Genomic DNA, 27503 nt, shown 5'->3' with positions numbered 1-27503 from the left:
TGGATAAATGAATAGGTGATGAAAATTTCTTTAAAATTACTATTTGACCTGGCTCTCCCCTTTTTTTCATAATTAAAACAAAATAAAAGTAGAATTTGCACAACAAAAGTAGAATAATTAAAATAATAAAAACTGCAATATACATGGGACGAACGAAAACCCAAACTAAATATTCTTACTTTTCTTATTTATATAAGCCTCAAACTAAATATTCATTTTTATTATCTTCTTTTGTGTATAGCAGCACATATTTAATCAAATAACATAACATTATGTAACATTATTATTCAAGTTCTTCAAGAGCTTTATTGTGATTTTTTTTCCCCTGACACGAAACTGCTCTATCTTGCCACGTTTTGTACTGATGATGATATAATGCGTTGACACCCACTGAAGTGTGCTTTTATTGTATTAGATTAATACACAGCATTTTGCGCTATCTTTCAGCTTATGATTTGTGTGATGCCCCCACCTACTGGCTGCAAATCTAATGTTGTTTTTGTTACTCAACAAAATGGCACTGGGCCCATTTGTGGGCAGTCTCTTCCCACACAGGCACACGGAAATATCATCACTGCTAATTGATGCCTTGCTGGTACCCATTCCTCAAGCCTGAGGACCAAGGAAAAATAGATATTTCTATGTCATGCATATATTTTATCTACAGTGCTCGTTTACTATGAAGGGCTAGTGGTTTGTGCATCCGACGCACAGTTGTGAGGTTGAAGGTTTGAATCCGATAGGGCTTTGTATGGTCTCCCTGCGCTTGCTTGAGTTCTCTGTGGGTACTTTGGCTTACTGACATTTTACGTCTTTATCGACTTACTACCTCCCAAGTAACTACAAATGATTGTTGACTAAAGTGTTGGCGCTTACATCTCAATTTATTTTGCGCAAGCTTCACTTTTAATAGCGTCCACAAGGGGTCATGATTTGCAGCATGGTGTGCAGCATTTCTTTTTTGCTGTTACGCCTCATCTACCACTTTATTAGGTATACCTGCACAATCCAAAGAGGTCTATCCTAAATTACAAATTTGCAATGAAGTTTAGTACAAATGTAATAATGCACATTTGTTTGAAATAGTGTATCAAATAACATGATAATGAAATAAATGTAATACTTTAGATAAAATACTACAGTGAAATTAATTGGATACAGAACATTAATACCATGCACAGTATATAATAAAATGCCGACTTGTAACTTGTGTATGTTGTAGAATTATTGCAGTTAGCTTTGCAAAATGACAGGAAACCCTTCATGGCAATTAAATGGACTGACCTGTAATTTATAGGGATGAACGTAATTTATTTTCCATTTTATCTAACAAAATTGATTGAACCAAAGCTGTATTTTGAAGAAATGCATGCCTGTGAAAAAAATATAATTTTTCATGATACATATTTTTATGCAGTTCATTTCCAGTTAGTGATGTGCATTCCAGTTCTTTTAGGTGAACTGGGTCTTTAGAATCAGTTCACTCAAAGGATTCGGCACTGACAGTTGAAGTCATATGAACTGAAGAAAGAACGAATCACTGTAGGAAGTGATTCGTTCACTCTCGTTCACTGAAAATTAATGCATACCTTTTGTCCGCAAGCGCTGCTTTTGTACATTGACTACATTTCCCATGATGCACCCGCTCCGGCTTGCACGTGTCATCGCTGCCAGCAAACCGGACCAGACGTCACATTCCTGCATTCCCTTTTACCCCTCCGGATTTTCTACGTTGTCGTTAACCCCATTGCTAACCGGCTCCCGCTTTTTATAAATTTATTTTCTTTTAAACAAACACACTCATGAACGCATAAATCGTGCCGCGTCATGAGTGTGTTTGAACAAGGTGGTGAACCCGGGTTTTAGAGACACCTCAATTCGGGGTAAGCATTAATCTCATTATAAACCGTTTGTGTTTGTCGTTGTCAGTGCAAAAAAGAAAGACACATAAAATGGCTGACATCTTAAATGTCTTTTTCATGGAGTGTTCTTATGCTTTGACATTTTCCGTAAGATTAATAATGTGGTTTTAAAACCTAAACGCGTTCTCTTGTTGTCTTGTGGTTGTTAGCATTAGCCGGCCGGTTAGCCGCAAAGTTGGCGTCAGGTCAGCATTGTTGTGTTCCTCGCGTTGGTGGACTCACTATGGGCGTGGGTTTTGCCGTCGTGTGTTTCGTGATGTGTGGACACCGTAATTGTAGTTGACATTTTCGTGTTTTTTTGTTGTTGTTGTTGGTGGTGATGAAGATGTGATGTGGAATGCTAAAGCTCGTGGCTAAGTGATGTTGTGGCGGACCTCAGGATCAGGCTTCCCAGGCCTGCAATTAAAAATGAAGGTGATATATTTGTCTTTTGTGATGGTGTCGTTGTTGTTGCTTTGATGACTTGTATCTAGCCATAATTGTTGCCAGATAGTTAAGGGATAAAGACGTGTTCCTCACTTCTGCTACAATATAGCCTCTCGGGCAATATGGGCGTGGTTACGGCAGAGCAGAGACAAGGACACTGTCTTGATGGCCATTGTTTATTTTTCTTCTATTTGCTTTATTGAATTTATTTGATAGCAACTTAACTGGGCAAACAGTAAAAATTCAGCGGTGTGCTCCCAATCCAACACCCAACCGTCATCTGTCTAAAATATGAACTCTCCTCTTGAAACATTCTTTGGATTCTTATTACAACGGAATTACTACAGCAGGTAAATGGAATGTGTACGTGCGACTGCATGTCGCCCATTAAAGATCCTCAGCATCTAAGGCTGTATGTGGATGATCAGTGACGCTATATAATTTTTGTTTGTGCTACAATTTGGCTTTCACCATGGCAACGGATATTCACATTTGTGTAATGTGATTTTGCGTTATCATACGTGGGACCACTGCATTGAATCATAATTGGACATTTGGACCTGCAGTGTAAATTCATTTTAGTGACAGGATCAAGTTGAAGTTCATATTACATTTATAATGATTATAGATCCATCTTCAGTTCAGTGTTGAATGAAATGTTTGTGTGCTGTGGGTTGAAGTTAGTTTGATTATTTGTTCACATTTTGGTTAACAGTTTGAACCTGGAGTTAACTCTATTTCCATTGCTATTGTTTTTTTTTGGGGGGGGGGGGGTGCCATTGTGTTCAGCTTTAGGGATTCTGCTGACATTTGGGTCTGGGTTGAGTGCTGCTGCCTACTGATCTTCTGTCCTCAGAGGTCAAAGTGTGCTTTTGAATGAGCGAAAAGCGTTCTCCCTCTCTTCCACGATTTGTGAATTCACACAGAAATTGAATTCTATTATCTGTCTTTCAGTCTGATGTGCTAATGTGGATAAAATATGCACCAAAATCTGGCGGGATTGTGGCAGCGCATGAAACTATAGAAACAACATTCTCCTACTTCTTTTTTTTTGTATCTCTTTTTCAGAATAAATGGCGACGAGAAGGAATGAGGGGGACAAAGTCAACCCAGCAATTTTGAACAATATCTAAAACTCGGTGACATCAGAGGCGTCACACCGGTGTGATGAAACCTGTGTGCAAGGGAATACCAGAAAGGTTTGACAAAAAGGGTGTGACGTTTAACACCCTAGCACTCACTTAAGAGCTCAAGGCCTTAAGCTAAGCGAAGCCCCATACTCATTGTGGTCTTATTATAGTTGACTTTTTATCTGTGGCTAAATAAATTCATGGTGCAACCCATCGACAGCCACTCGTGGCACTGAACTACTACATTATAAAGGCATCAGTTTTTGTAACTGGGTGTGCGCTACATGTCAATAGTTGTACTGCCAGTGCTTACACAATGCACACTGCTCTCTCGTCAGGTCATCACTGTGCCCGGAGACAATGGACTATTGTGTACACAAACGTATGCAAGCATCGCCATCCGCAAACTAGTCTGCCCCCCCCCCCCATTTTGCTTTTTGTCCCATGGTATTGTATTCAGGCTGCTCTTTAGCCCTTCACATTTTCAGCTCGTTCAACTCTTAATGAAATGAAAGCAATACGAGTGGCCACAAGTACAATCATTTAAATGTAAGTTACAAAATGTAAATTAAAGTGATTGTACGCAAGAAGCTTTACCAAATATTGAGCAAAATTGTGATTCCCATTGCCTCAATCTCGAGACTTGGTGGAGGACAGCAACAACCCTTGATGTGACCCTGCTTTCAGAAATAGACAACACCAAATTCGGCGTAAATAATTAAGACAGCCAGTCTGTAGTAGACCAGATTAGATGCATTAGCCGCCTTCACGGTATGTGGTGGGAACCCTGCCTTGCATTCCCGCAGTTTTAGCTCCAGGCTTATGCTTCTTTATGTCTGCTTGTTGTGTAACCACTGGCGTCTAAAGGATACCAGACAAGTGACTGAGTTGTTATGCGGTGCAACGCTAAAAGCAAACCGCACCGTTTGCGAATCGGATTTAATTAATGGATGGGTCAATATCAATTGGTTGCAGTTTGTCCTGCGGCCGTTATTGTAGCGTACATGCCAAGGACATCCAACTAGGCAGTCAGTAAGAATATCGAGTCTATACAAAAATGCTAATGATTGACTATTAATATGTAGCTTAGGTGAATCTTTGCCACTCATTTCAAATGTTGTCAAACTTCTGGTCCATAACTACCAGGCTTTTAGCCAGACTAACGCAGAGGACTTCCCAGCGAATCACCAGGCATCGGTAGAAAGCTCCCGGCGCGCTCCATGGGGATAAATCCTCTTTGCATGGCGGCCGATCAAAGCTGTGATGTAATCGGAGCTTAGCGGCGAGGGCCAGGGGGTCAGGTGATCACAACCCTGACGGGAGAGTAGGTGAAGTGGCGGGGAAATGAGACGGAAAAGCAAACAGTGAAAAGCTAGTGAGGGTGGTGACAGTAGCGGAGTGGTGCGTGAGGGTTTTGATGTAGTTAAAAGATCAGGTTGTTGTGAAAAGATGGTGCATATGTGGGTGCTGGTTGACAGTAGTGATGTGATGCGTTTTAGTCAGATCATCAGGTAAGAGCCGTTGTTTTGATACAGTTAGTGGGAACATTTTTTTTGCTGCTGATGCTGACTTTGCTCTCACAATCTTTCCCCTCATAGGTCACTTTCCTCTCCTCACTGCCCACCTGCCGCCGTCTCGGTTGTCATGGAGAGCTCATCGGTGGCGTCGGCGTCATCCGAGGCCGGCAGCACACGCTCGCAGGAGATCGAGGAGCTGGAGCGCTTCATTGACAGCTACGTGCTGGAGTACCAGGTGCAAGGGCTGCTAGGGGACAAGGGTGACGGAGACTTGGATCTGGACGATGGCGGCAAGGTGCCACAGGTTAGCAAAATGTTTCTTAGATGAATGACATTGAGGCTTTAACAATGACAAGTCCAGAGTTGGAAAAACCTTTGTGCCATATTTTTAAAATGGGCAAAGTCATTTGTCGATGAGGTATTATTAACAGCAACAGCACACAAAAAAACTGTTGAGGTGGTTGGAAAATATTTTTGTGTATCTGAAATATGCAGAACAAACTTTAACTGAGTTAATTTTTGTGGGAATTTATTATTATTATTTTTTTTACAAAATTAGTTCTTGCATTTAATGTTTTTTTTTTTTTTTTCTTTTCTTGTTCAGCAGTTTTGTGCGAATCTTGATTGGTGATGATGATTCGAGCTGACTGGAGATTTTACTCTCTTTACAATTTGTGTGGCTATTTGTTTGGTGGAAGTCCAAATTAATAAGATTTCAATTCAACCCGTGGTTAAAGTTTATTTATTCTTAATTGATGTGTGTACGTGATTGTATTTACAAAACCACACCAGCAGTTAGGCTATTTTTCTAATTCCAGTAACATCCATCCTCTTTGTTGTTTCATTTTTCCAGTGGACAGACAACTGCAATGACTACAAAGATGACAGCTGGACATCATCACAGGGGAGAAATTCCTCCAAACCAGTAAGTGTGTGTTTGTTCTGTAGTTTTGGAGTTGGTCCTCTCCCCTTATAAGGGTAAAAATAAAAACATTTGTTTTTACCTTCCCTGCAGGATGAATGGGAGCACAGCAGTAACGGCAGCTCAAGTTCCAGGCCCAGTTCCGGGTCTAGACCGGGTTCCGGCTCTCGGTCTGGCAGCAGGGGTCGAAACAATCAGTTCAAAGGGTCCACCAAGGTGCCAGCTCAAAACATACGTCTGTATTTTTAGGATACAGAATGTCACATACTGACGATGTATCTCACGGTTTTCCCTTTCTGTTGTTTCCGTTGTAGAATGGAAACAAAGATGTGGCCTTTGACATCCTGGGCACAGACATATGGGCGGCTAACACAATGGACTCGCGTGGGTACGTGTTTTGCTCCTTATCCTCCCCCAACCTGCTCCTGATTTCAGCATCATCATTCATGGCGATCGTACTGGAACTTATCAAAACAACTTTGTTCCCAACGATGTCAGTGCTTTTAATACCGAAGAGGTAAAGCCTTAAAGTGGTCAAAAATGTTTGTCTGTGGGTTGCAGGGGTACAGGTTGGGATGTGCAGCCGGAGAAGCTCGACTTCAGTCATTTCCACAGGAAACACACAAGGGCTATGCCAAAGCACCTGCCGCACATCGACCGCGAAGGGTACGATTGGCCATTTTGTGTTCAAAATCTGGTCGGGTTCGTTTCATATTGCCATGTACTCCTTGATGCCAACCTTGATGGTGTCCGTTCTTTTTTTCTCCCTATGTTTCAGAATGAGCAAGAATAAGTTTGAGGAAGACGATGGCTTAGACTTAACTGACATAGAGAAGTTCCTGCCCCATCTTTGCTCTGTGAGTTGCTTCATTTCTTTGTTTTCTTTTTTCTTTCAAATGTAGAGATATAATCATTTATTTCAATATCCTAAGCACATGTTCAAACCGCCAGGAGAAAAAAGGCTGAATATAAATAAGCCTCTAGTGACATCTTGTGGCTCATTGCTGAACTGCGTTGCCCACTGCTCCAAAACGCACCACTGCTACCTAGTGGGTTTATGTATGTACTACATTAGCAGAGGTCCATTTAACATGGGCGTTTTTTTCCTCCACATTTTGAAACATTTCCCATGATTCCTAATAACGAGTGTTTCAGTTGCTGTATGCTGATGGATATTTTAAACAAATATATACTAGCTTTTGATAAAAAAAAAAAAAAAAAGGGAACAAGAATCACTGGACCTTCCTTTTTTTAAAGTAATGCGCTTTTGCACATTATTTGTATTTGGAATTAAGGAGTTCTATTGCCAAGTAGTTTATGGAACCAAACAAAATGTTAATTTTAATCAAACGTATACCCACAAAGCGATTTAGTTACCTTTGCTCCTTTGCACAGATACTGTTTATTCCTGTGAGTGTCTTTTCAAGATGTCTTCCTGAAGATAGTGTTAACAAATGATAAAACTGCTTTTGCAGATGTGTTACTACTATCGTCAGACACCGAGTATTGTGTTTTCCCAAAAGTGATTTGTGTTTGGCCGGGGTTTCAAGCGGGTAATCCCTATTCAAAAATGTCACCCACTCTTCCTTCCCTTCTGGCCGAGACAGAACGTCTTCCACTGGCTCCCCTTTCCTTCCCCTCGCGGCCTCAGTGTCACCGGTGCCTTTATGCACAGTAGCAATTTGAGCCAAGACTGGCCCGCTCGCACCTTTAAGGATGGCTTCCTCTTTGTATAGATCACGAGCCAAGAACGCCGTTTTCAGTTCTTCATGGAAGCTGGGGCTGACCTCACGTGTGCATAAGATCGGTGTGCCAAAATTGTCTCAAACTCAAAACAGTTATCCAGACACACAATTTCCCAAGGAACCAAAATGTAAAACTAATGAAGAGCTGATTGTCAGAAAATGTGTAAACCTGAATACCAACGATGTCATTTACAGCAATTAAAATGACCTAACTCTAATTAATTTGGCTCAAGACAATGACACTCGCAATCTTTTTCACTAATATCATCATTTATGGAGCAGTCTGTAAATAACTAATTGCAAATAACCTTCTTCATAGGCGCTCACTGGAGAATGACTCTCGTTTTCTCTCATTATTGAGCGCCGTGTCTGTTTTTCTTTATTAATCGGTGTGCTAAACGATTTATCACCATGCCAACTATGGATGAAACTTGTTTTTGCCGAGGGGGGGGGGGGGGGTGGGTATTGTGTGGTCATTTATAATTATGCCTTTTTTGTTTCACAGTCACAGCATAGAGGGTTAGAGGAAATACCTAGTTGGCCCAGGACCATAATTATGAAAAACGGTTGCCTGGAAGTTTCGCACAAAGCCACGCCATGGAAAACATACAGTAACCTTCAATTTCAAATGACCACACAGACACGCTGTTTTTTTTTTTTGTCTCCTCCTCCCTGTTAGGAATGAGCAGTGTTGTTGTATGGCCCTGTCTAGGGTGGGGGGGGGGGCAATTAGAAGAATGAAAGGCAGCAGAAAGGGAAGGTTAGGTGAGAGCAGTCATTGAGGACATATCCGCTCTCTGGCCCGGGAACAAAGCGGCAGCCCGGAGCTGAGATGTGTCGCAGACTGCCTGGCCCCTGTGCGTGGACGCGTACGTGCAGCCGAGCAGGACTTGGGCCGGGAAATGGACCTCGGGGTGGGCGGGGGAGGAGGTAGCGCTTGGGCTGGACTCTTTGTGGCAGTGTGTCTGCCAGCTGTCAACTGCATTCCACCGACAGTCTTTACCTTCTGCCGTTTCTTTCATGTTCCTGCTCTTCCCACCATCTGACTTCATCTCCCATCGCACTTGGTATTTGACATCTCCTTCTTTCTCCCTCCCTGCGCTCCACTTGACATCTTTCGCAGTTCACCACATCCTTCAAATGTTGGTGGGCGGCGGATCAAAATCCAGGGAGGGGTCGGGGGGGTCACGGTGACCGGTAGCCCCCCCACCCTGTGGTCTCTTTCCTGCTATTGTCCCTGCTCTTGATCCTGCGCTATGTTAACTATGCGCTGGTCACTTCTGCAGTGCGACCCTTTGGTCTTTTCCCACCTTAGCCACAGCCCAAAATTTGAAGATACGTGCTTCTTATTAGACGAGAGCTGCAATGATTATCAACAAGTAATCGATAATGTAACTAATCTTCAGATAGTAAGCCACCTGGGAACAGGTTTAAAACATCTTGTACTTTTGTATTTTCACGTAAACGCCCCTTAAAGCAAACCTGAGAGCACAAGCCTGAAGCTTTGATTCATCCGACATGATGAGCCAGCTGTCAGTGTAACACTGACTGTACTGTATAACTCTGCGCGCGCGTGTGATTGAAGTCACCTGGGAAGTGGCGCTGTAGTGGTGGGTATTGCACAATTCCATTTCTATACGGTATGACGGTCCCCGAACACCCCGCCCAACGACACTTTGATACCACAATAGCCCCAACTACGCCTGCATCCAGATCACTGGCTGCTTTGCTGTCTATCTGTCGGCGCTCCACTGTACCACCGGCCTCAGATCTATTTATTGAGATGTGGCTGTTAGGACCTCACATTTTTTCACCTCCTATCACCCACTGTACCTGCATCCTCAAATCTACTGGACTAAAAACTGGACCAAACCAGGAATTTGGTTTAATTTGAACAGATTTCCTGGGTTTTACAAAATAACCCAAGGTTGGGTCAAATGAACCCAACTTCCTGGTTCGGTCTAATTTTCGACCCAATTTGGGTTGTTTTGAATGCAGCATTTTTAAGGGTGTGACTGTGATGGCTGCAAATCTCCCCCTTTCTGTACTGCAGGCGAGCGTCGTTTACAGCGTTAGCTCAAAAGGTAGCGAGTAGCGATCAGCAAACAATGAGAAAATCCAGCGCTACGGGGAATTCTATACTCCAGGGATTTTTTTGTTGTTGTTTTTAAAAAAAAAAAAAAAGCCATTAAAAAAAAAAAAAAAAAAACTGAGATTGACTCCGCCTCGACATGAAACGTAAAGTGCAAGTTTGACTTTCCGTTGACACCAACAGCGGTTGGCTGTCGACCTTGATTTTCTGATTACACGTCAAGTGCTGCCCGTCAAATTGTCTTTGATCTCTTCATAATTTTGAGTAACATTTCTCATAGCAAGCAAAAAATGAGCGATTGAAGCTATATAGCTATGGCTGGATTTCCTGAGGGCTGAGGGCATTACCTGGAAAAACTAAAAAAAAAAAAGCGAGGCAAGAAAGAACATTCAAGGTTTTTGAGATGAAAATGTATATTCCTCAAGGTTTTTTTTTTAGATAAAAGTAGTATTTGTGCTATAAAATGCTCTAAAATTACCAGAAGAATCATTTTGGAAGATCATCTTTTATTTTTTTTTTTTATTCCTTTTACTGTATGGCAGTCATACAGATTAAATCTTAAAGAAAAACTAAATAATTTTTCAACTGTACTAAAGATGAAGTTTAAAAATATTCTGTAAATGAAAAAAATATATATAATTTTAAACATTTGCCCCAAGCACAATTTAACCATCTAGAACACATGCTGTTTTTAAACACAACACCGGTGTTCTTTTTATATGCACCTTTGTGCAAGTAGATGTGATTTTTATGGGGTGCAGCTCATTTGTAGTTTGAAAGAAGGATCATTCATCCATGTGGGAATGTGGGAAAAAATGTTGTACTTTACTGTCCCTCCCTCCAGCTTTTATATGCTCCCAGCCTCAAATTTACAATCTCTCATGTTGTCATTGCTGCATTACTTCTCCTCCCAACCCTCAGTGCTCTCAACAACCTGTCCTGTAACGCCACTCCTGGGGCATTTTTATATTTATCACTTTTGGCCGCGTTCCCCGGCAACATAAATAAGATGAGAGAGAGAGAGAGTGAAACAATGGGGTGCTCCGAAATGATGCCAGAATTGTCGTTCCACTTGAAGGCACGGAAAAGACAATGTGCCTCATTTTGTTTTTTTGCGCTCTTGCGCGAAAGTCATGTAGAACGCTTCGTCTTGTTTCTATTCACATTTCCTGCTTCCTTCCTTGTTCTTCATCCCTCATCCTCGAGCAAAGCGGCGTCCATTCTAATGTAACGACCAACAATTATAATGAGATCGTGACCTTTCTCCATAGGCCGAGGATATTTCAATACAGTGAGTTAAAGCGAGGCCGTTATCTAGCCTCCGTCGTTTCCTTTGCGCTAGGTGACTTCATAAGATGTGCCGTCTCGCTATCATGGGCGGGCTGTTTGATTTTTCTAGGAATTCTCGCAGCATCCGCTCATAGGGACTCAATGTCGTGCGTGATTCGCTTCTCCAGCCCCGTTGTGTTGAAGAGTTTCTGTACAAAAAAGGCAAAGGCAGGGTTTGTCTTTTAACAGCCCTGATGCGTCAATTTACACATAAATGAAAAAATAATTTAAAAAAAATTACATCAATATTACATTGACGGCGTGGATGTTAATTACATAGCTAATAAAGTATCACTATTGCATCTCTGTTGCACTTCCAGAGGCCAGAATGTGCCGACTCGGCATTCAGACCACTCATCAAGGCTGTCTGAATGACAATGATGATGAGGATGATGTATGTTTGACCTCCACAAAATAACGTCCTGCCATTGACCGTCGCTTTTAAGAGCCGCAACCATAACCAGGGCAAGGTTGAAGGGGTTGGTCCATAAAGTCCAGGGCTAAGATGTAGGTTGATGATCAGAACACAGAGCTCCTCATATCTAATCTGCCACGTTTGCCAGAGGACAAGGGTAAACGCAGCAGTTTATTGAGGTTTTGTATCGGCCACCAGTACTGTAAGTGGACGTGCTCTAAGTCGCCAGCACGAGTTACAGGCTGATGTGTAACCATGGTAACGACACGCATTGATGCAAAGTGTTGCTGGAAGCGTGCCGTTTGACTGGCAGTGCTGATGTTTCACAGATAGAGCTGGATGATTACAAGACACCCCCCCCCCCCCCCCCCTTCCCGCAAATTTCACAATGCCTTAGTCCAAAGTGTATGTGATGAGATTAAATGTAACAAGGGCTGTTTATGTACAGTCTGCACGGTCTCACTGTTATTCAATGTGTTTCCACTTGTCGTGCCCAAACTTGGTTCCTGGGTCCAACCGCTGACAACCTTTGCCGATGGAAATGCAAACAAACTGTCTGTTTTACCAAATAGAATCGATGGGAAGAATAAATCCAAGTACTTGCTATTCAACTGAAAGCAGACCCTCGGGCAAAAAGGTCTTGGATGATGTCACCAGCTATGCAATTTTACTTGTATGCCATTTTTTGTACGCAGTCATCTTGCGCACTTTGTCGGTCTTGACATCAGCCGCCTCTATGATTTGTTTCTTTCAGGTCTTCCCACCCCTTCCTAATGAGGCTGAGATTGCGCACACCAAAAAGCTCTTCCGACGCAAGAGGAACGACCGACGGTAATGACGCATGGAAGTCCGCACACGCACACACTCCTGGGGGAAAGTTTGAATGCGATGAAGTCACATGTCAAGCAGCCAACCCTTTTGGCCTTAACAGCTCTCGTCTGCCAAATAATGTCCGCGCAGGAATGCAGACTGCAGACAAGTAATAAAACAGACACATTCAAGTTTTCACTTTTTTCTTAAACTTTTAAACCATACTTCATTTTGATTCCGTTCTGCAAGTTTGTGCTGGCACGTCTGCTCTTCTTGTATACACAATGAAATCTGATTTGCGACTTCATTGAAAGCAGCTTCTTGAGAGTGGAGGACGGGCCGGTGGGAACCCGATTCTCTCGCTGCCTGCCCTGATGTCACTGGAAAATTGTTCTCGGGTTGCTAAGCAACCGGCAAAAGAAAAATATTAGTGTTTTTGGTCGGAAAAATTACATTACCCATAGTTAAGTACCAAATGGACAACACAAAGTACAGCAAATAATCAGCTGTGTTCTGGATTTTGCACAAAGGAATTAAATATAGGAGGAAAAAGGGAATATTTCCAAGCAGACAATTATCCTTGAGTGTGTGCAGTTGATGCACCGCCTCCAACAAGACCCGTTTGTTTTCATCTTTAAGTTAATTTATCGTTCCGGCACTTAGCTTTTTCTGACGAGCGATCGGCCGCGTCTTGCAGGCTCGTGTCAAAGCATACCTATTCTAATTTATAATCAAATAGTACTCAAACCACACAACCAAAGACTTTTCTGTATGGTCGAGTCATAACAAGGAAAAAATGTCGTCTAAACTACAGTGGAACCTCTGAAGTGCAATGACCTCCATTTGGAATCCAACCAAAAATATGCCTTGAAAAATCACGCACCGACATGAAAAAAAATCTCATCTTTGCTTTTTTCCCCCGATTGTATCACAGGAAGTTATGATGGATGACAAAGATGAAAAATGCTGCTAGAGCACAGCGACAGAAGCGATACACGCCTCTGTCATGGCCGCTTAGAACAATCGGACTCAACTAACCAATCATAACCATAAGACATTCGCTCTAGTCAGTCGGTTAGGCACATAACTCCCTTTACTAGTTTTCTTTTTTTATTTTAATAGAAAACATTAGAAATATGAAATTTTACTTTAAATATTGCCTGTAGTAAATAAATGTTTGATGTTGGTAGCCGTTTGACTCTGGCACGGATGCGGGTCTGTTTTTGTGGATTTGAAGTCCAAACAAATCAATTTGACAGACAACAATATCAGAAGTTTCACTGACCCCCCACCCACCCACTTTTGCAGGTTATTGGTGATAATACAAGTGGTAACTACTCCCACATGCGTTTTGTTCGAATGTCTATGATTTAGCAAGTGTGCTATATGATCTACACGTGGTGGTGCTCCATAAGGCGAAACACTGTCTAGTAAGAGAAGTGAAGGGGAGGCAGGCACGACATGTGTTTCGACTTTAGAAGGCACGTCAAGCAGAGCTGAAATTAGTTGTGATTTACTGGAATGTGCTGCTTGCAGAGAAGGGGCAAAGTACGACTCAATATGCTCCTTTCTCAATTCTCAAACATTTCACTGTTGTGGTGCTGTTGCACATCTGCACTCGCTCGGCTTTGCACGATTGTTTTTTTTTTTTTTTCCCCCGTACTTCATTCATGGCGTTCTTATTAATCACCAGTTCTGTGGCCAGCACCTACTTTGGAGTGAAATAGGTTGACAACTTTCATCCTTATTTTCTTTCATAAATTAAATAGATTTATTCTTCATAATCCCAAGTAAGACCCTCTAACATTGAGGCCGTTCCGTTTTGTAAGGCAATTCCCACACGCCATTAAATCCCAATGTGCGGAGTGGTCAGTTTGCAGCTGTGGTCATTGATATTATTGACTGTCTGCATGGCTCTCCCCACCGCGCCTGGGTCATTAAATTTGTCTGGGTCAAGCAATGGTCACCAATAGCGGCAACGCTGATCGATTGCCAAAATCCAACCAGCATCTATCCATGTTCATTTCTTCAGTCGCCATAGCAACCTTCATTTCCTCTAGTTCTCTGCATGTTGGTCAAATGATATTGTGTTCAACCTGTAGTTTTATGTCTCCTTTTTGCCTCCTTGCTTGCCTCTCCTATAAAATAATCTTCTCCTTTAAAAAAAAAAAATATATATATATATTTTCACTTCATGCACTCCTCATCTATGCATGTCTCCATCCTTGCGTTCACCCACACTGTGGCGCACCTATCCTTTCCTGCATCTAGAGCAGTAGATCACAGCCAGCAATTAACCGTACTTCTGCCCACCGGTCTGGGGGGACACGACACGTCTACGCCAGGTTAGTCTTGGACCAGGGAAGACCACATAATGCTGCTCTCCAGTAAAAAGCATGCATCATGAGCTTAATTTTGTTTTGGAAGGAAAACATCTTGCTGCTTTTCAGAATATGGAATGTTGATTGCCAGCCAAAAAAGCAAAGGTTTTTCTCGTGGAATTTTTTTTTTTTTTTTTTTTTTTTTTTTAGCCTGAAAAAACAAGCACAATTGCATTTGAAAATATTCAGTAAAACGCTGTCCATTACAAGACAAGAGACATAAAAACTGGCCACCATTTGATATTTTCTCTTTGAATAATGCGCAATTCTTAATAACATTCATGTATCTGCATTTCCAATGTGGTACTGATCCAATTTAGGATTGCTGTGGTTCATTTTATCTTGATGAGGTTTTGCAAGAAAACCCCCATCATCTCAGACAACATCAAACAAGTTAATTATGATGACAACACTGAAGCTACAAAACACATTATGCTGAAAATACTTTTCTATTTAATTTGCTGATGGCTTCGGAGACAACTTGGTTTGCGTGTAGGCGACGGAATGCTTATCACCCGCCTCAGTTGTTACATCTTCCTCGCAAACTCCCCGCCAGTGATGCGACTGATGGACGGTCGGCGCGAGCGACGCCGCCACCGAGCTCCGTCGTCATTAAATATGATTAACGTTTTATTACCGTCTCATTTTCACCCCCTCGCCTCGGGCGCTTTGGGGAAAGGTTTACGAGACGTGAGCTTCTACTAACAGCTGTCATAAAGATCAAATTAATCATTAGCGTGAGCCAGATATTGTGTCCTGCTCAACTTTCACGACGTCTCCGATGAGCAGCGCGTGGCACCACCGTAGATTCCAAATACCTCGACCTCTTTAGCCCCATTAAACCCAATCTTGCCATTTCTGTCAGTCAGCATTTAGACCGATCGGGATTAGTCACGTAAAAGCCCGTTGGAAATATCGCAGCCTTGAAAAGCGGCTTTGTATCCGCCACTTTGTTGAGGGAGGTGAAGAAAAGCGCAGGCGCTCATCGCAATGAAGATCCGTCTCGAAAGATGCTGAATATTTGAGGCATTTGTTTGCTCACCACCAGATGAACTGTCTCCCAACCTCCCTGGGAGAGTGGAGCCGAGGTGCTAGAAAGGACGTGCACTCAATGAATGCATATAAAGAGGCCTATAAATATAATGCATTTGCATTTATTCAGGCTGGCGCTTTTATAAAGAGGAGGAATACTTAAAAGTAAGCAAATTTCTGAAACACAAGACTGTTTGATGTCTGATAAGGAAGTTAGTCAGTCCTTTGAATAGTCACCTCTTAGACTTTTCCAAACTTGCTGGGTATTCATTTAAAAACTTACCAAGTACATGTTTAGCTTCTATTCATTCCTTTGTTTTTCTTTTTGGCCACATTTTTTCAAGGCTAAGGGTCAAGCTTCCGTGGGGAACGATGGAACTCACGGCAAAGTCGTTGATCTTGTAACAATTTTTTTAACGGCCTTTTGTGTTACTCTTGAGTACGGCCTCTTTAAAAGCCTCTTTTATATTTTGTATTTGACTCAAGCCAGAAATGAGTACACATTTTACTCGCGTGTAGAGTTGTATAGAGTTGTGAGAATTTGTGACTTATCCTAGCATTTTTGCTATGCTTATTCTAGCATTACGCCAGTGGACTTTTGCTGGTTGAAATTATACGGTTTGGTAGAACATTTTGGGCTAAATTGGAGTTGCAAATAAGTAACCTTTGCCTACTATTAGGAGAATAATGCGAGCGAGGTCATGTGACTTAATAAAAGTAAAAGCAAGTGGGAGATGGAGCTGCGTCTTCAACAAAATGGAGATGGCTGAGCAAAAGCAATGGCTGGTTGCGTTTGCTCATGTTTAGGCCGAGGTAGATAATAGGTCAGCCGCTCGGTGCCAACGTGTTTAATCTCCCGGACCATATGTCAGTGGCTCGTAAAGCACACGAAGGTCGTACAGCACTAGGACAGAACGATGCGGGGGTGAAAGAACTCACCGTATATCCCACATGTAAGCGGCGTTACATTAATGGTGGCGGATTGGTAGTCATGATGTTACATCACAACCAAGCTCGTCTTTACAGAACTTCTCATTCCAGGAGACAACAACGAGCTCAGGGAGGAAGTAAGAACCAGTCTCCATCACCGCAACACCACTGGGATCAGCAGTCACCCAGCCCAACAGAAGCAGGAGACAACAGAAACAACGGCAGATCGCCTCGCCAGTATCAAGGCGGACATGGGCAACGTCAGGGCGGAACCCCGCACGGGTACAACCAGAACCGACGCTGGCATCCAAATCAGAAAGGTCCGGGACAACAGAACCCCGCTGGTACCGACAGAGGACTGCCTCTGAGAGGAACCAAAGAGACAGAGAATGTAAAAGTCACAAGCGACAAGCACACACGACAGATGGAGGTGCCTCGGGACTGCGAGAGCCCCGCCGACTTTCCCAAGGCTGAGTCAGCGCTGGACACCAACGCCTTGTCAGACGTGACAGCTGGCAAAGAAAGCCCCGGCTGGCCTGGCCGGGGCCAGTCCAGGGAGCCCCCAATCAGCTTGCTGCAGTCATCCAAGGAGAGGCTGCAGAGGAGACTAAAGGACAAGGTACAGAAAAGCGGCTTACTTCCTGTCCTTGACTATTAAGCTAATCAAGACTTTGTGCTTGTGATTGCAGGCTCCTTTCTTTTTTTACCACACACATCACGGTGCTTTAGTTGTTTTTTTTATTTGACTCAACTCTTGCATGACTCAGCTGTGGTCTCTGGCTGCTCAGACAGCAACACCACAATTTATGAACATTCATCTTCAGTGACGCCTCTTGAGCCGCTTTACTCAATTTACCTGAAAAGCTCAACGTTTTTTTTTTCCCGTCAACTTAAAGAAGGGCAACACGGTGCAATAGTGGTTTGCACGTCTGCCTCACAGTTCTAAGGTTCAGCTCTTGGTTCTGGTTTTCCTTTGTAGAGTTTGCAGGTTTGAATTGGACTGTTAAGCAGTCAACTCCTGTGTTTCCCCAGGAGGAGGCGCTGGCGGAGGTGTTGGGCACACCCAGCATGGACCGCCTGCTGAGACTGCTCAACAGCATGAGGAGCAACAGCAGCGGCGTGGAAGAGCAGCTGGCCTCCTTCATGGTGGAGGCGCAGAGTTCAGCGCGCTCCGAAGAATCCCTGACTCAAGTCGTCGGCACCATCTACGACAAAGGCGTTTCGGACCGGAGTTTTGCCGCCACCGCCGCCAAGCTGTGTGACAAAATGGCGCTCTTTATGGTGGACGGGACCAAGTTCAGGTCCCTGCTTCTCAACTTGTTGCAGGTAATCCTCAGATGCTGTCACTCGGAGATCCGCGTCCTTCCGTAAAATAAAACAGCATCCTACAGTCAGATAATTAAAATGGCGTCCGCGCGAACATTTCAGACACGATTAATCAACTGTCGATTTCACACTAGCAAACAAATTCTCTTGTAAATGCATTTCCTGCCTCCTTAGATTAGTAAAACCTCAATTTTGAGTTCAATCTAACCCAAAAAATAAAGAAGAAAGTGCAGTGGGAGTAAGTGGAGGGTAACCTGGCGTGGAGGCAAGATAACATTTGGCCCTTTCAATGTCACATGAAGACAGCGTGGATGTGTTCGTCTCAGTCGACCACTTCAGGACACTTTTCTGCCCTGGGTGAGTCGTTTGGGGGGGGGGGGGGATGGGCGATGGACTTGTATTGAGGCAGTGGCCCGTGGCGTTGTGGGTGAGAAGAGACGATGGCATGGGGAAGCGCTGGGATCATGACGGCTGAAGGACCGGCCAACGGCATTTATTTTTCTGCGTTGAAACTGGAGTTTAGAACAAACTTTATTTCCATTCTTGTCCTCCTTATTCACCTTTCTGTTCCTGACATTTTGACATTTAGCTTCACACCACTGTAAATGCCACACGTGCATTCACAAAGGCGGCCCTGCTTAATGGTATTATTTCAAGACTCGCCTGTGTTAATACGGGCGACAATTATTGCGCGACCACTCCGCTCATTAGTCGCCGAGACGTCGATTGTCATCTTTAAGAGAGCTTGGCCTTTCCCTCCCAACTTATCACCTCCGCTTGACTTGAGGGCTAATGCTTTATCGTATGCATGCATGTTATTAGAGCGAAATGTCAGATTTCACAGTGGTGGGTGCAGGAATTCATCAAAAAATGTACTCCCTGTTTTCCGCAGAAGGACTTTGTTCGCCGTGAAGAGCTGCAGCGGTCGGACGTGGAGGTGTGGTTGGGGTTCATCACTTTCCTCTGCGAGGTGTTTGGGACAATGAGGAGCAGCTCTTGGGAGCCTTTTAGAGTCTTGGTGTGTCCCATCTACACTTGCCTGCGAGAGGTGTGTATTGTCATCGGAATGGTTTGTTGCGCAACACATAACTCACACATGCAGCACAGGGGGTTGCTTGGTTTATGACGGGCCTGACATGCAAGGTTTTGAGGTGATGAACGTGATTAGGAGCACGAGTACTTAAATGTTTTTATTGATCGATTGAAACAAATGTTGGTCACTTTGTTGACCCGTCGCCCACCATGACTTTGAATCATAAGTGACAAACATGAGGAAGCTAACTAGTTAGCATGAGAAGTTAACATTAGCAGTGCACATCAAAATGTTGTGCTTACAGATGGACTCAAGTACACAACAATAGTAAATCGGAACAGGAATAATTTCAGTAGTACAGAAATACTTTAAACATGGCATAATTCTTGATCCTTTGGGCATTTGTCACAGAATTTGTAAACTCACTCAAATCTCACATTTAAAACGGTCCCATTTACAGTAAATCACCTCCCTCCACATGTTTCCAATAAGAAGAAAGCACTTAAGTGCATATTGCACCATGCAAGTTGAGTTTCCTGTTTTCCGCCCTGACCCCGTCTAGACGCTACACACCGCAATGGTTTTTCTGTTCGTGGCGCAACCCGCCAGTACGCCACCGTTTCCAGGAGAGCGCACGACCAAGGGTTTGACTCTCATCAGCAGGCCACGCCGCCTTACGCATGATCTTCTCGGTATCCATAGAAACTATAGGTTAGGTCACCGCAGCGGAGCAACCGCCATACAGAAGGCGACCTGTGGGGCTTTGAAAGTAGGAAGTGGGGGTGAGGGGAAGCTGGGGGGAGAGACTGCGGTCAGGTCGGAATTTGCTGTACAGGAAGTTGACTCGCAACGTGACAGGCAAAAGAACTGCATGAATTTACCTCAATGTGCAGCACAAGGTAGAACAGATCAGGAACTACCAATTTCCCCGACAAGAAAAACAAAAAAATGAGTTAATCCGTTCTGTATATAGAACATGCTAACTGACATTTAAAGTCGACCAAGCAAAAGTGTTGTTAGCCACATTAGCATCCGTTTCCATTCAAACACCTGGTGCCCGCTTCTATTTTGTTGTCACCCCCGGGGGAAATATCTGCTTATTGGCCGCTAAGTGCTCCGCTATGACCACCAAGCGGGTGCCAAGCGCTCATCCATTTAGTGCAGATGCCACACAGTGGCTTTTTCATTAGCGGCGGCACCTGCAGGAAGATGCTACCGGGAGCAACGTGAATAAATTAAGCGCCACTCTTGTAATAGTTGCGTAGTGTACAACGGCAAAGAAACACCCCCAAAATGCCAAATGCGGGTTAAGGCGTTATATCAATCCCCATAAACCATGCATGTCATTTGACTTGTGTAGCGTAAACGCAGCCTTAGAAGATTAATCGTCTGCTTTTGGATGACGTTTGAAGAAAGGCTAAGCAATACTTTTCCCCGCTAAGTTGTGTACATTTTTCCTCAGAGCGTACACAGCAGAACATCACTGAGAAAGGGATATTTGTCTCTGAATTATTCATCAAGTATCAGCATGTTGCCGCAGCAAAAACACGGAACCGAAACAACTTCCCCTTGCGGTCGGCTCAAATACACGCTTGATTAATTGATGCACATAGCCTGTTGTTGTGTAGACGAACTGAGGGGAAGAAAAAAAAAAAAACGTTCAAAGGATTTGTTTTGCTTCTTTAGATGCATAAGCTTTCAGAGGAAACTTGTTTCTGCCGAAAAACTCATTGTTTATTGAAGCTGGGCATTTGAATGTAGCTCACTGAAGTATAAGTACACAACTGAGGGCACACACGCGCACACGCACACACACATACTTAATTTTTCACTGCATGACTACTTGTTATTGATTGAGCCTTCGCCAAGACCAGTTGGTACCCGGTTAGCATTTTGAGTTGCCGCCGTGTAGCTAGCATCAACGCTTCATCGAAACCGAGGATACATAGCTACATGATGTCCGCCCACTTCTTCAAAGTGGGTCCCTTCATGACCCCTGTAGCTTGGGTAAGAGGAAAAAAAAAATCACCCAGAGGACAGTTGGAGTGAGTTGCTTGTGATGTTTTTCTTGGCCAGGAACTGTAGGATGCTCGGGGCCTTGTGGCCCAGGTATGTTATTATGGTGAAGTCGCCACAATTTAGCCTCTCGACGCTTCTCATGCACTAAGCATCGGAAATTATGGAATTTAAGATAAGCGGTCATAAAATAAATTAATAATTACAAATGATGCATCTGTTCATCCCTCTATGCCAGACAGCAACATCTGGTGATAGGAAAAAAAATAATTAAATTCCCCTGCACGAGATGGTCGTAGGTAACTAACCGAATTTCCACTTTTTGCGACATTATGCTTTGGGGGGGTGTCCTGAATTAGTAGGCGTGTACCTAATGAAGTGTCCGTTATGTTCTTTTAGTACACTTGAGTGGAGTGGATGTGATGGAAAAACACTAATACTCGATGAAAGAGGCGGGATCACATGTCCCGATGCCAGAAATAGTGTTGCTATGCAACGATTGGAAGCCCATTTGAAGTCTTCCAACTTCTAACGCTCTCCGCATGAGTATGTGTTATTTGTATAACGATGAAACACAAACGTGTCAGCGCGAAATTGCCGCATCCCATCTCGTCGTTCTTCGACAAAGCCATTAGCGACATGTCATTCGTTTGTCAAACACGCGCAACGTTTGATCCGTGACGACAGAAACGTTGGCATGAATCTAGATGCTCACTCACTCACATTTGCAGAAAATCACAGCGGTCCAACTTTCATGTTTCTGATCAAAAAATATTTTCAATACAGGTGGGTGGATTAGTGAGGGGGAGGGGGGGGGGACAAATGGGAATCACAAGAGGTTTCTGAAGGGAATTTTCTCGGCGGCTTGGTTGTATAACAGCAAGCAGGCAAACAACTCCTGGCTTGTCAGGAGATGCTGTGAAACTTTGTTTCCACTTTAAACAAAGCAAAAAAAAAAAAAAAAAGCAGAATCTATCAGAGAACAATTGATGATTAATGACTGTATTTAAGTTAAACGTCTACGCAAGATTCCCCAGAGAACTCATTAGGAGAAGCTCCGGCTTGTGTGAGATCGTCACGCTGTCACAGTGTCCGTCCACGCGTGCTGAGAAGGTGACGCCTCAAGGCGTTAGATGACAGTTGGGATATAGTTGCTCCTACCGTATAATCGTCGTTTTCATGACATTTCTTTTCACAAAGTAGAATACATTTACAGGTATCAAAAATTATAGACACGCTTTACACACATCCTATCTTGATCGCTAAAATTAGCTCGCAAACGCTGCTGGGCTAAAGTTTGCTGCAACTTTTAAAAGAACTTGAAATGAATCTTATTCAGCACAGTAGTTGCTTCTGCCCTCGTTACCTCCTGGACGTCCTCACCACACTGGATGTCAGCGCAATGTGGCTACGCCTGTATCGGTCCTGATCTAAATTGGCACCGCGTCTGTTCTTGTTCCATGTAGCTGCTGCAGTCCAAAGACGTCAAGGAGGACGCCGTGCTGTGCTTCTCCATGGAGGTAAAACAGCCAGCCAGTTACATACCATAAGACACTATAGACACCAATACAAAGAAATATTCTACACTTCAAATAGTATTTTACCGAGTTTAAATGGCATTTTAAATTTTGATTCAAGCTGCAGAGCGTCGGGCGCCTCTTGGAGGAGCAGCTGCCCGAGATGATGACGGAGCTGCTCGCAGCCGTGCGCGACAAGATGCTAAGTCCGGCCGAGTCGCCCCTAAGCCGCTCGCTCCTAATGGAGGTAGTGGAGCTCCACGCCCACCGCTGGAGTCCCCTGGAAGCTCTCACCACTCAGTACTATAACCGAACCATCCATAAGCTTACAACCTAGACGTCATGTTTCTTTCTGGACTCTTGGTAAAGGTGTCTGGGCCACTAGGGGCAGCGTAGGACAGCAGCTTGTCCGTTGGGAGTCAAAATGTTAATAGGGGTTGGGGGGGGGCGCGCTTGGCTCTTCATTGTCATCCGCCCCCTCCTCCCATTCCATCCTCCAGCCCTCGTGGCTGATAAAAGACAGAAAATGGAGGCAGGGAGCAGACATGGCGCTGTCTGTCTGCGCCGTCTGCGCTCCCCTCCGCAGGGACCCCCGGGTCAGGAGGTCTCGCGGCGGGACTCCAGCACGCCTACAGCAACCCCCATAACTCCCCCCCCACACACCCTTTGTCTCCCTCCCTTAGCAGGAAGCCTTTTTTGTAGGGATGAGACAGCGGGCCTGCTGGGCCAGGCTGGGCTCGGGATAAGGATCAGGCTGGCTAGAGTAGGGTGGCAGATGGCGGCTTGAGCCCTTGTGACACACACATACAAAAACACACAATCAACACTTAGACACACGTGCACGGCAGCCCGCCACCACGCTCCCCGATGGAAAAGAGGAAACGAGGGGGGTCGTCAGCATTAGAGGAGCATTATAAAAAAACACATAATGCCGTTAAACCTTTTGTTTTTGTCTCGCAAGCCGTGCACATCCACATTCATAATAACCGTTTTTTTTTACATGTATTTATTCTAAGCATTTGATTTGAATGTCTTATTTAAAAAAAAAATGTGTTAGTGACACACTGAAAAGTAATAATTGCTAACTTTATGAGAAAAAAAGTTGTGATAATATAAGAATGAATTTTGGAATGGTGCGTAATTACAAGTTGCATTTGAGTTAAGAATATCGCAAAGTAGTTATTGTAGGAGACGGAAGTTGTAAAAAAAGAATCAATTTGAAAAACTACACATTAAATGCTTCAAAAAAAATTATAATAGCAAATTGAGGTTGTAATAGGAAAGACATGTTGTAAAGGCACAACATAAACTTGCAGGCAAATTTATTGTCTAATGATATGCAAATGTAGGAAAGTGAGAAAAATTGATGCAAATAATTGTGTAAAAAGTCAAGTGTTTTCAAAATGAAAGTGTAATGTTCCAAGGAATATTTCATTGTGACATTATGAATATTGTAATGTTTATTTTGATCTTTTTTATTTTTTATTTTTTTATTCAACAAAATACTCATAACGAAGTTCTCTATCAAATTGTCTCACGACTACAGCCGTGATGTCACGCAAATTTGTAATATAAAATAAAAGCAGACTTAAAATGAATGAATCTCAAAATTCACACAAGTTTAAACGTAAGAACTCTGCATCCACTACTCTGGTATCATTTTTTTTACCCCCTTTTCAGTGTGGCACTAACACTCCTTAGCGTACAATTTTGTTTTTCAAAATGTACGTACGCATGTATGAGATCTAGCAGAGGACCTCGTTGCACATTTGAGTTTGAGTTGTTAGCACTGTTCTGAGGCGGTTTGCTTTAAACAAAACAAACGGATGGATAGGAATCATCCTTGCAGTGAGAGGAAATTTTTGTTGAGCTCAAAAGAAAATGTTTGTATAGGGAAAAAGAAAATAGGAAAAAATGGGGGGGATGGCAAATGAAGTGCAGCTGACATCCATCCTTTGCTGTGAATTTGGTGTGTTCAACATTGACACTATTTGACGGTTTTTATTTTTTTTGAGGAGTGCTGACATTAACCTGTGTATTTTGAAGAATAGCCCAAAAATCTCAACACATTTATGTACGTATATCTGTGAAGCTAATGTACACTATGATCCGTTATGTAGCATTTGTGAATGGGCTCTCTGTGATCTTGCGTTGAATATATTTGCAAGTATTTAAAAGGAAAACAATTGAAGTTAGAAAAAGAAATGTTACGGAAAGCACCCAAAACATTTCTACCGGGAAGCGTTTTCTTTTGTGAATACACACAATTCAGGGGTTGCATCCTCGGAAGGACCCATTGCTCTTTGACCAGCCGTCGTAGATGTTACGGTCGTGGCCACCAACATTTTACGTCATGATGCAAGGTGGCTACACGTTAGCATTACGAGTACCACATATTTTCAACTGACGTTTTAAGGTTGGGAGAAGAATTAATACATTGAGCGTCAAAACCTGTGCCGCTCTATTTAGTTTTTACGACAAAGGGGTGACCACAATTAGTTATAACAAATATTAGTTATAACAAAAAGGTTGTAATGCTACATGTTTGTGACAAAGTTATAGGGATAAAAAATAGTTTTTGTAATGACAAGCATGAAGTCTTTTTTTTCCCCAGAGTCGTAAAGAATTAAATTGTAAATATTTGAGGGAAGAAAAAAAAAATCGCAACGCTAGGAAATTGTCTACCTATTGCACGAACCTTCCCGAAAATAAAATTGTAACATTAAGGGAAACAAAAGAGGTTGTAATAAAATTAGAGAAGTCACTAAGCTGCAAAACAGTTGTAATATAACAATAAAGTTACAGGTAAAAAAATGACAATTTTACAACAAGATATTAAGCAATCATAATGAATAAGTTGTAATATTACAGAAAGTAATTGCTGTGACTGAGTAGTCATGATGTTCCAGGAAAATGTTGGATGTTGCAAGAAAAAAAAATGAAAGCTACCAAATAGTGGTAAGATCAATGTATGTTACAGGAGAAATAATTAAGATTACAAGAATAAACTTGTAAAATTGCTTCAAATTTGGACGGCCTTTGCGATTCGTTGGGTCACTGTCCTTCCGAATGATGTGAGCCCGGACACAGTAACACAAAGGAGTGCAATGGTACAAAGACGTCTCAGTTCCACGCCAGTTTAGGCCAACAAATGACCTTTTTTTTACGTTATTTTTAGTGCCTTATCATAAATTGAAGAGCGACGTGTAGCCCAAAAGCCAAATGAATCCAGCCTTATAGCTAGCTAGATTTAGCCAATAGCTTAGCATGTGACGTCAAGTACCCTTGCACCCCGAATGCACATGCTTGTGCTTACGCATTGCGTGTTTTGTCTTTTTGTATTATTATTTGCTCTGTCTTGCATCAAGAATTCCGATTACGTGTAATAGAAACGCCATCGCTTGGATGATGATGTCATGATGACGGTTACTCGTTTTCCCGTCTTGTTTTTATTTCTAGCTTTCTATTTAAGTTAAGCTCATTTATATATGCGGATGGAAAAAAGACTTGTGAAACTGTTGTAATACCTAGCTTGCAGGGGAGGGTGTAAGTAATGCGATTACTGTGGTTTAGTTACCAACGCAAGTTTTTGTTATGCAAAAAAAGTGCGAGGTGAGGAGTCTGTGCCGTGGACCCCACTCGACCCCTCCCTCCTCCCAACATGGTTTGCATATTGTCATGAATATTAAAACTTAAATGCTTGGGGGCCCACTTGGTTGTCTGTTGTGCTTTTTCTTTTCCAGAACTTGTGGGGAGGTGTGGGGGGGGGGGGGAAACCCAGGACAAAAAGATATGGTGAAAAACAAAGTTGTTTTTCTTTGTGATTCTATGAAAACAAAAAGGCAGACGCTCACATTGTTTCCAGGGTCATTAGCAATAGAAGCGGGTGACAAACGCGGCACCATGGTGGGTAATTTTGATAACAATGCAAGCCTCATTTACATGCCGGCCGTTACGGCGTCACACATCGGGCACGCGACACTTCTGAGTGGTAATTCTGCCTGCGTCCTTGGACTTTATCGCGCTTGAATAGTCCAGTACAGGCAATGCTCGAGTGTCCAAAAATGTCAAAATATTTGTCCTCGGCTGTTCTATACTAGGATAACTCCGCTTCTAGTCAGACCTCAAGCACCGAAAAAGCTATTTTAAACTTTTAAGGATTATTGCGCTGTCAAACAAGATCCTTATTGGGTTTAAAGGCTTTATGAGGTTAGGTTAATGAAATCAAAGGATGGTCTAACGCAGATATGATTGGTCTTGCAAAAAAAAAAAAAGCTTCTTCAAACATTCTTATTGGGTTGAACGGATACGAGCAACATAACTGTGATATTGTGCTGTTGATTATAAGCAAAATGTTGAAGATAGCTAATGTTACAAAGGTCACAGAGGTCTGCACATTCATCCTGGCATCACCTTGTATTTCCCTTATTCCACCGTGCAAGAACCTTATTGATTCGAAATGCTTTCTGATGATGCTTGAAGAAGTCAGGGGTCTGAGGTCAGCTCTGTACTTGGAGCGTCAAAGTTTTCTACCTGCTAAAACTTTCATAATGTGTGCCTTGCGACCCATGGGGTAAACATGTACAGTACAATCATTGGGTCTATGGGGTCATGCATTTTAAGTTAGCATTTACTAACTGTCAAAAAAAAATATTTGACAAAAATACAATTTTAGTATTGCAATACAGTTCAGTTGTCTCTTGAGTATTATCAAGTCAAAGTCTGCTTTATTGTCAATTTCTTCACATGTCATGACATGCAATCAACTTGGTGTCTTGGTTGATGAAACACTTTTGAAGCGGTTTGAATCCCTATTGATGGTCAGCGACACCTTAACGTTCCTGTTCCTGTTCAAGCATGCGGTTCCATGCACTGGGTAAGTAAAAACTGTTGGCCTGCATGGAGGTCACAGAGGGCACACATTGTTGAAAATAAAGTAAAGTTAAAAAGACATAGAAGC

General features: G+C 42.9%; 1 protein-coding gene across 4 annotated transcripts; it reads left to right on the top strand.

The window, feature by feature from the left end:
- Window positions 1-1666: 1666 nt before the first annotated feature.
- On the top strand, window positions 1667-26254 carry ctif (CBP80/20-dependent translation initiation factor). Of its 4 annotated transcripts, XM_061293375.1 has the most exons (15): window positions 1667-1883; window positions 2248-2336; window positions 3417-3560; window positions 5078-5299; window positions 5849-5920; window positions 6011-6133; window positions 6232-6305; window positions 6479-6583; window positions 6696-6774; window positions 12253-12329; window positions 16763-17270; window positions 17684-17977; window positions 18870-19025; window positions 22493-22546; window positions 22665-26254. In XM_061293375.1, the coding sequence occupies exons 3-15, from the start codon at window positions 3516-3518 to the stop codon at window positions 22878-22880; spliced, it is 2025 nt and encodes a 674-aa protein (XP_061149359.1). In that variant the 5' UTR covers window positions 1667-1883; window positions 2248-2336; window positions 3417-3515; the 3' UTR covers window positions 22881-26254. The 4 variants fall into 4 exon arrangements, with proteins under 4 accessions (XP_061149359.1, XP_061149361.1, XP_061149358.1 ...); XM_061293377.1 differs by lacking the exon at window positions 2248-2336 and having other exon boundaries at window positions 3417-3547; window positions 5077-5299; XM_061293374.1 differs by lacking the exon at window positions 2248-2336.
- Window positions 26255-27503: the final 1249 nt, after the last annotated feature.

This window comes from Syngnathus typhle, linkage group LG12, assembly GCF_033458585.1.
Source record: "Syngnathus typhle isolate RoL2023-S1 ecotype Sweden linkage group LG12, RoL_Styp_1.0, whole genome shotgun sequence".
In the NCBI taxonomy this organism is placed as follows: domain Eukaryota; kingdom Metazoa; phylum Chordata; class Actinopteri; order Syngnathiformes; family Syngnathidae; genus Syngnathus; species Syngnathus typhle.
Note: the sequence above shows the minus strand (reverse complement) of the source record. Positions and strands in the feature narration are given on the sequence as shown.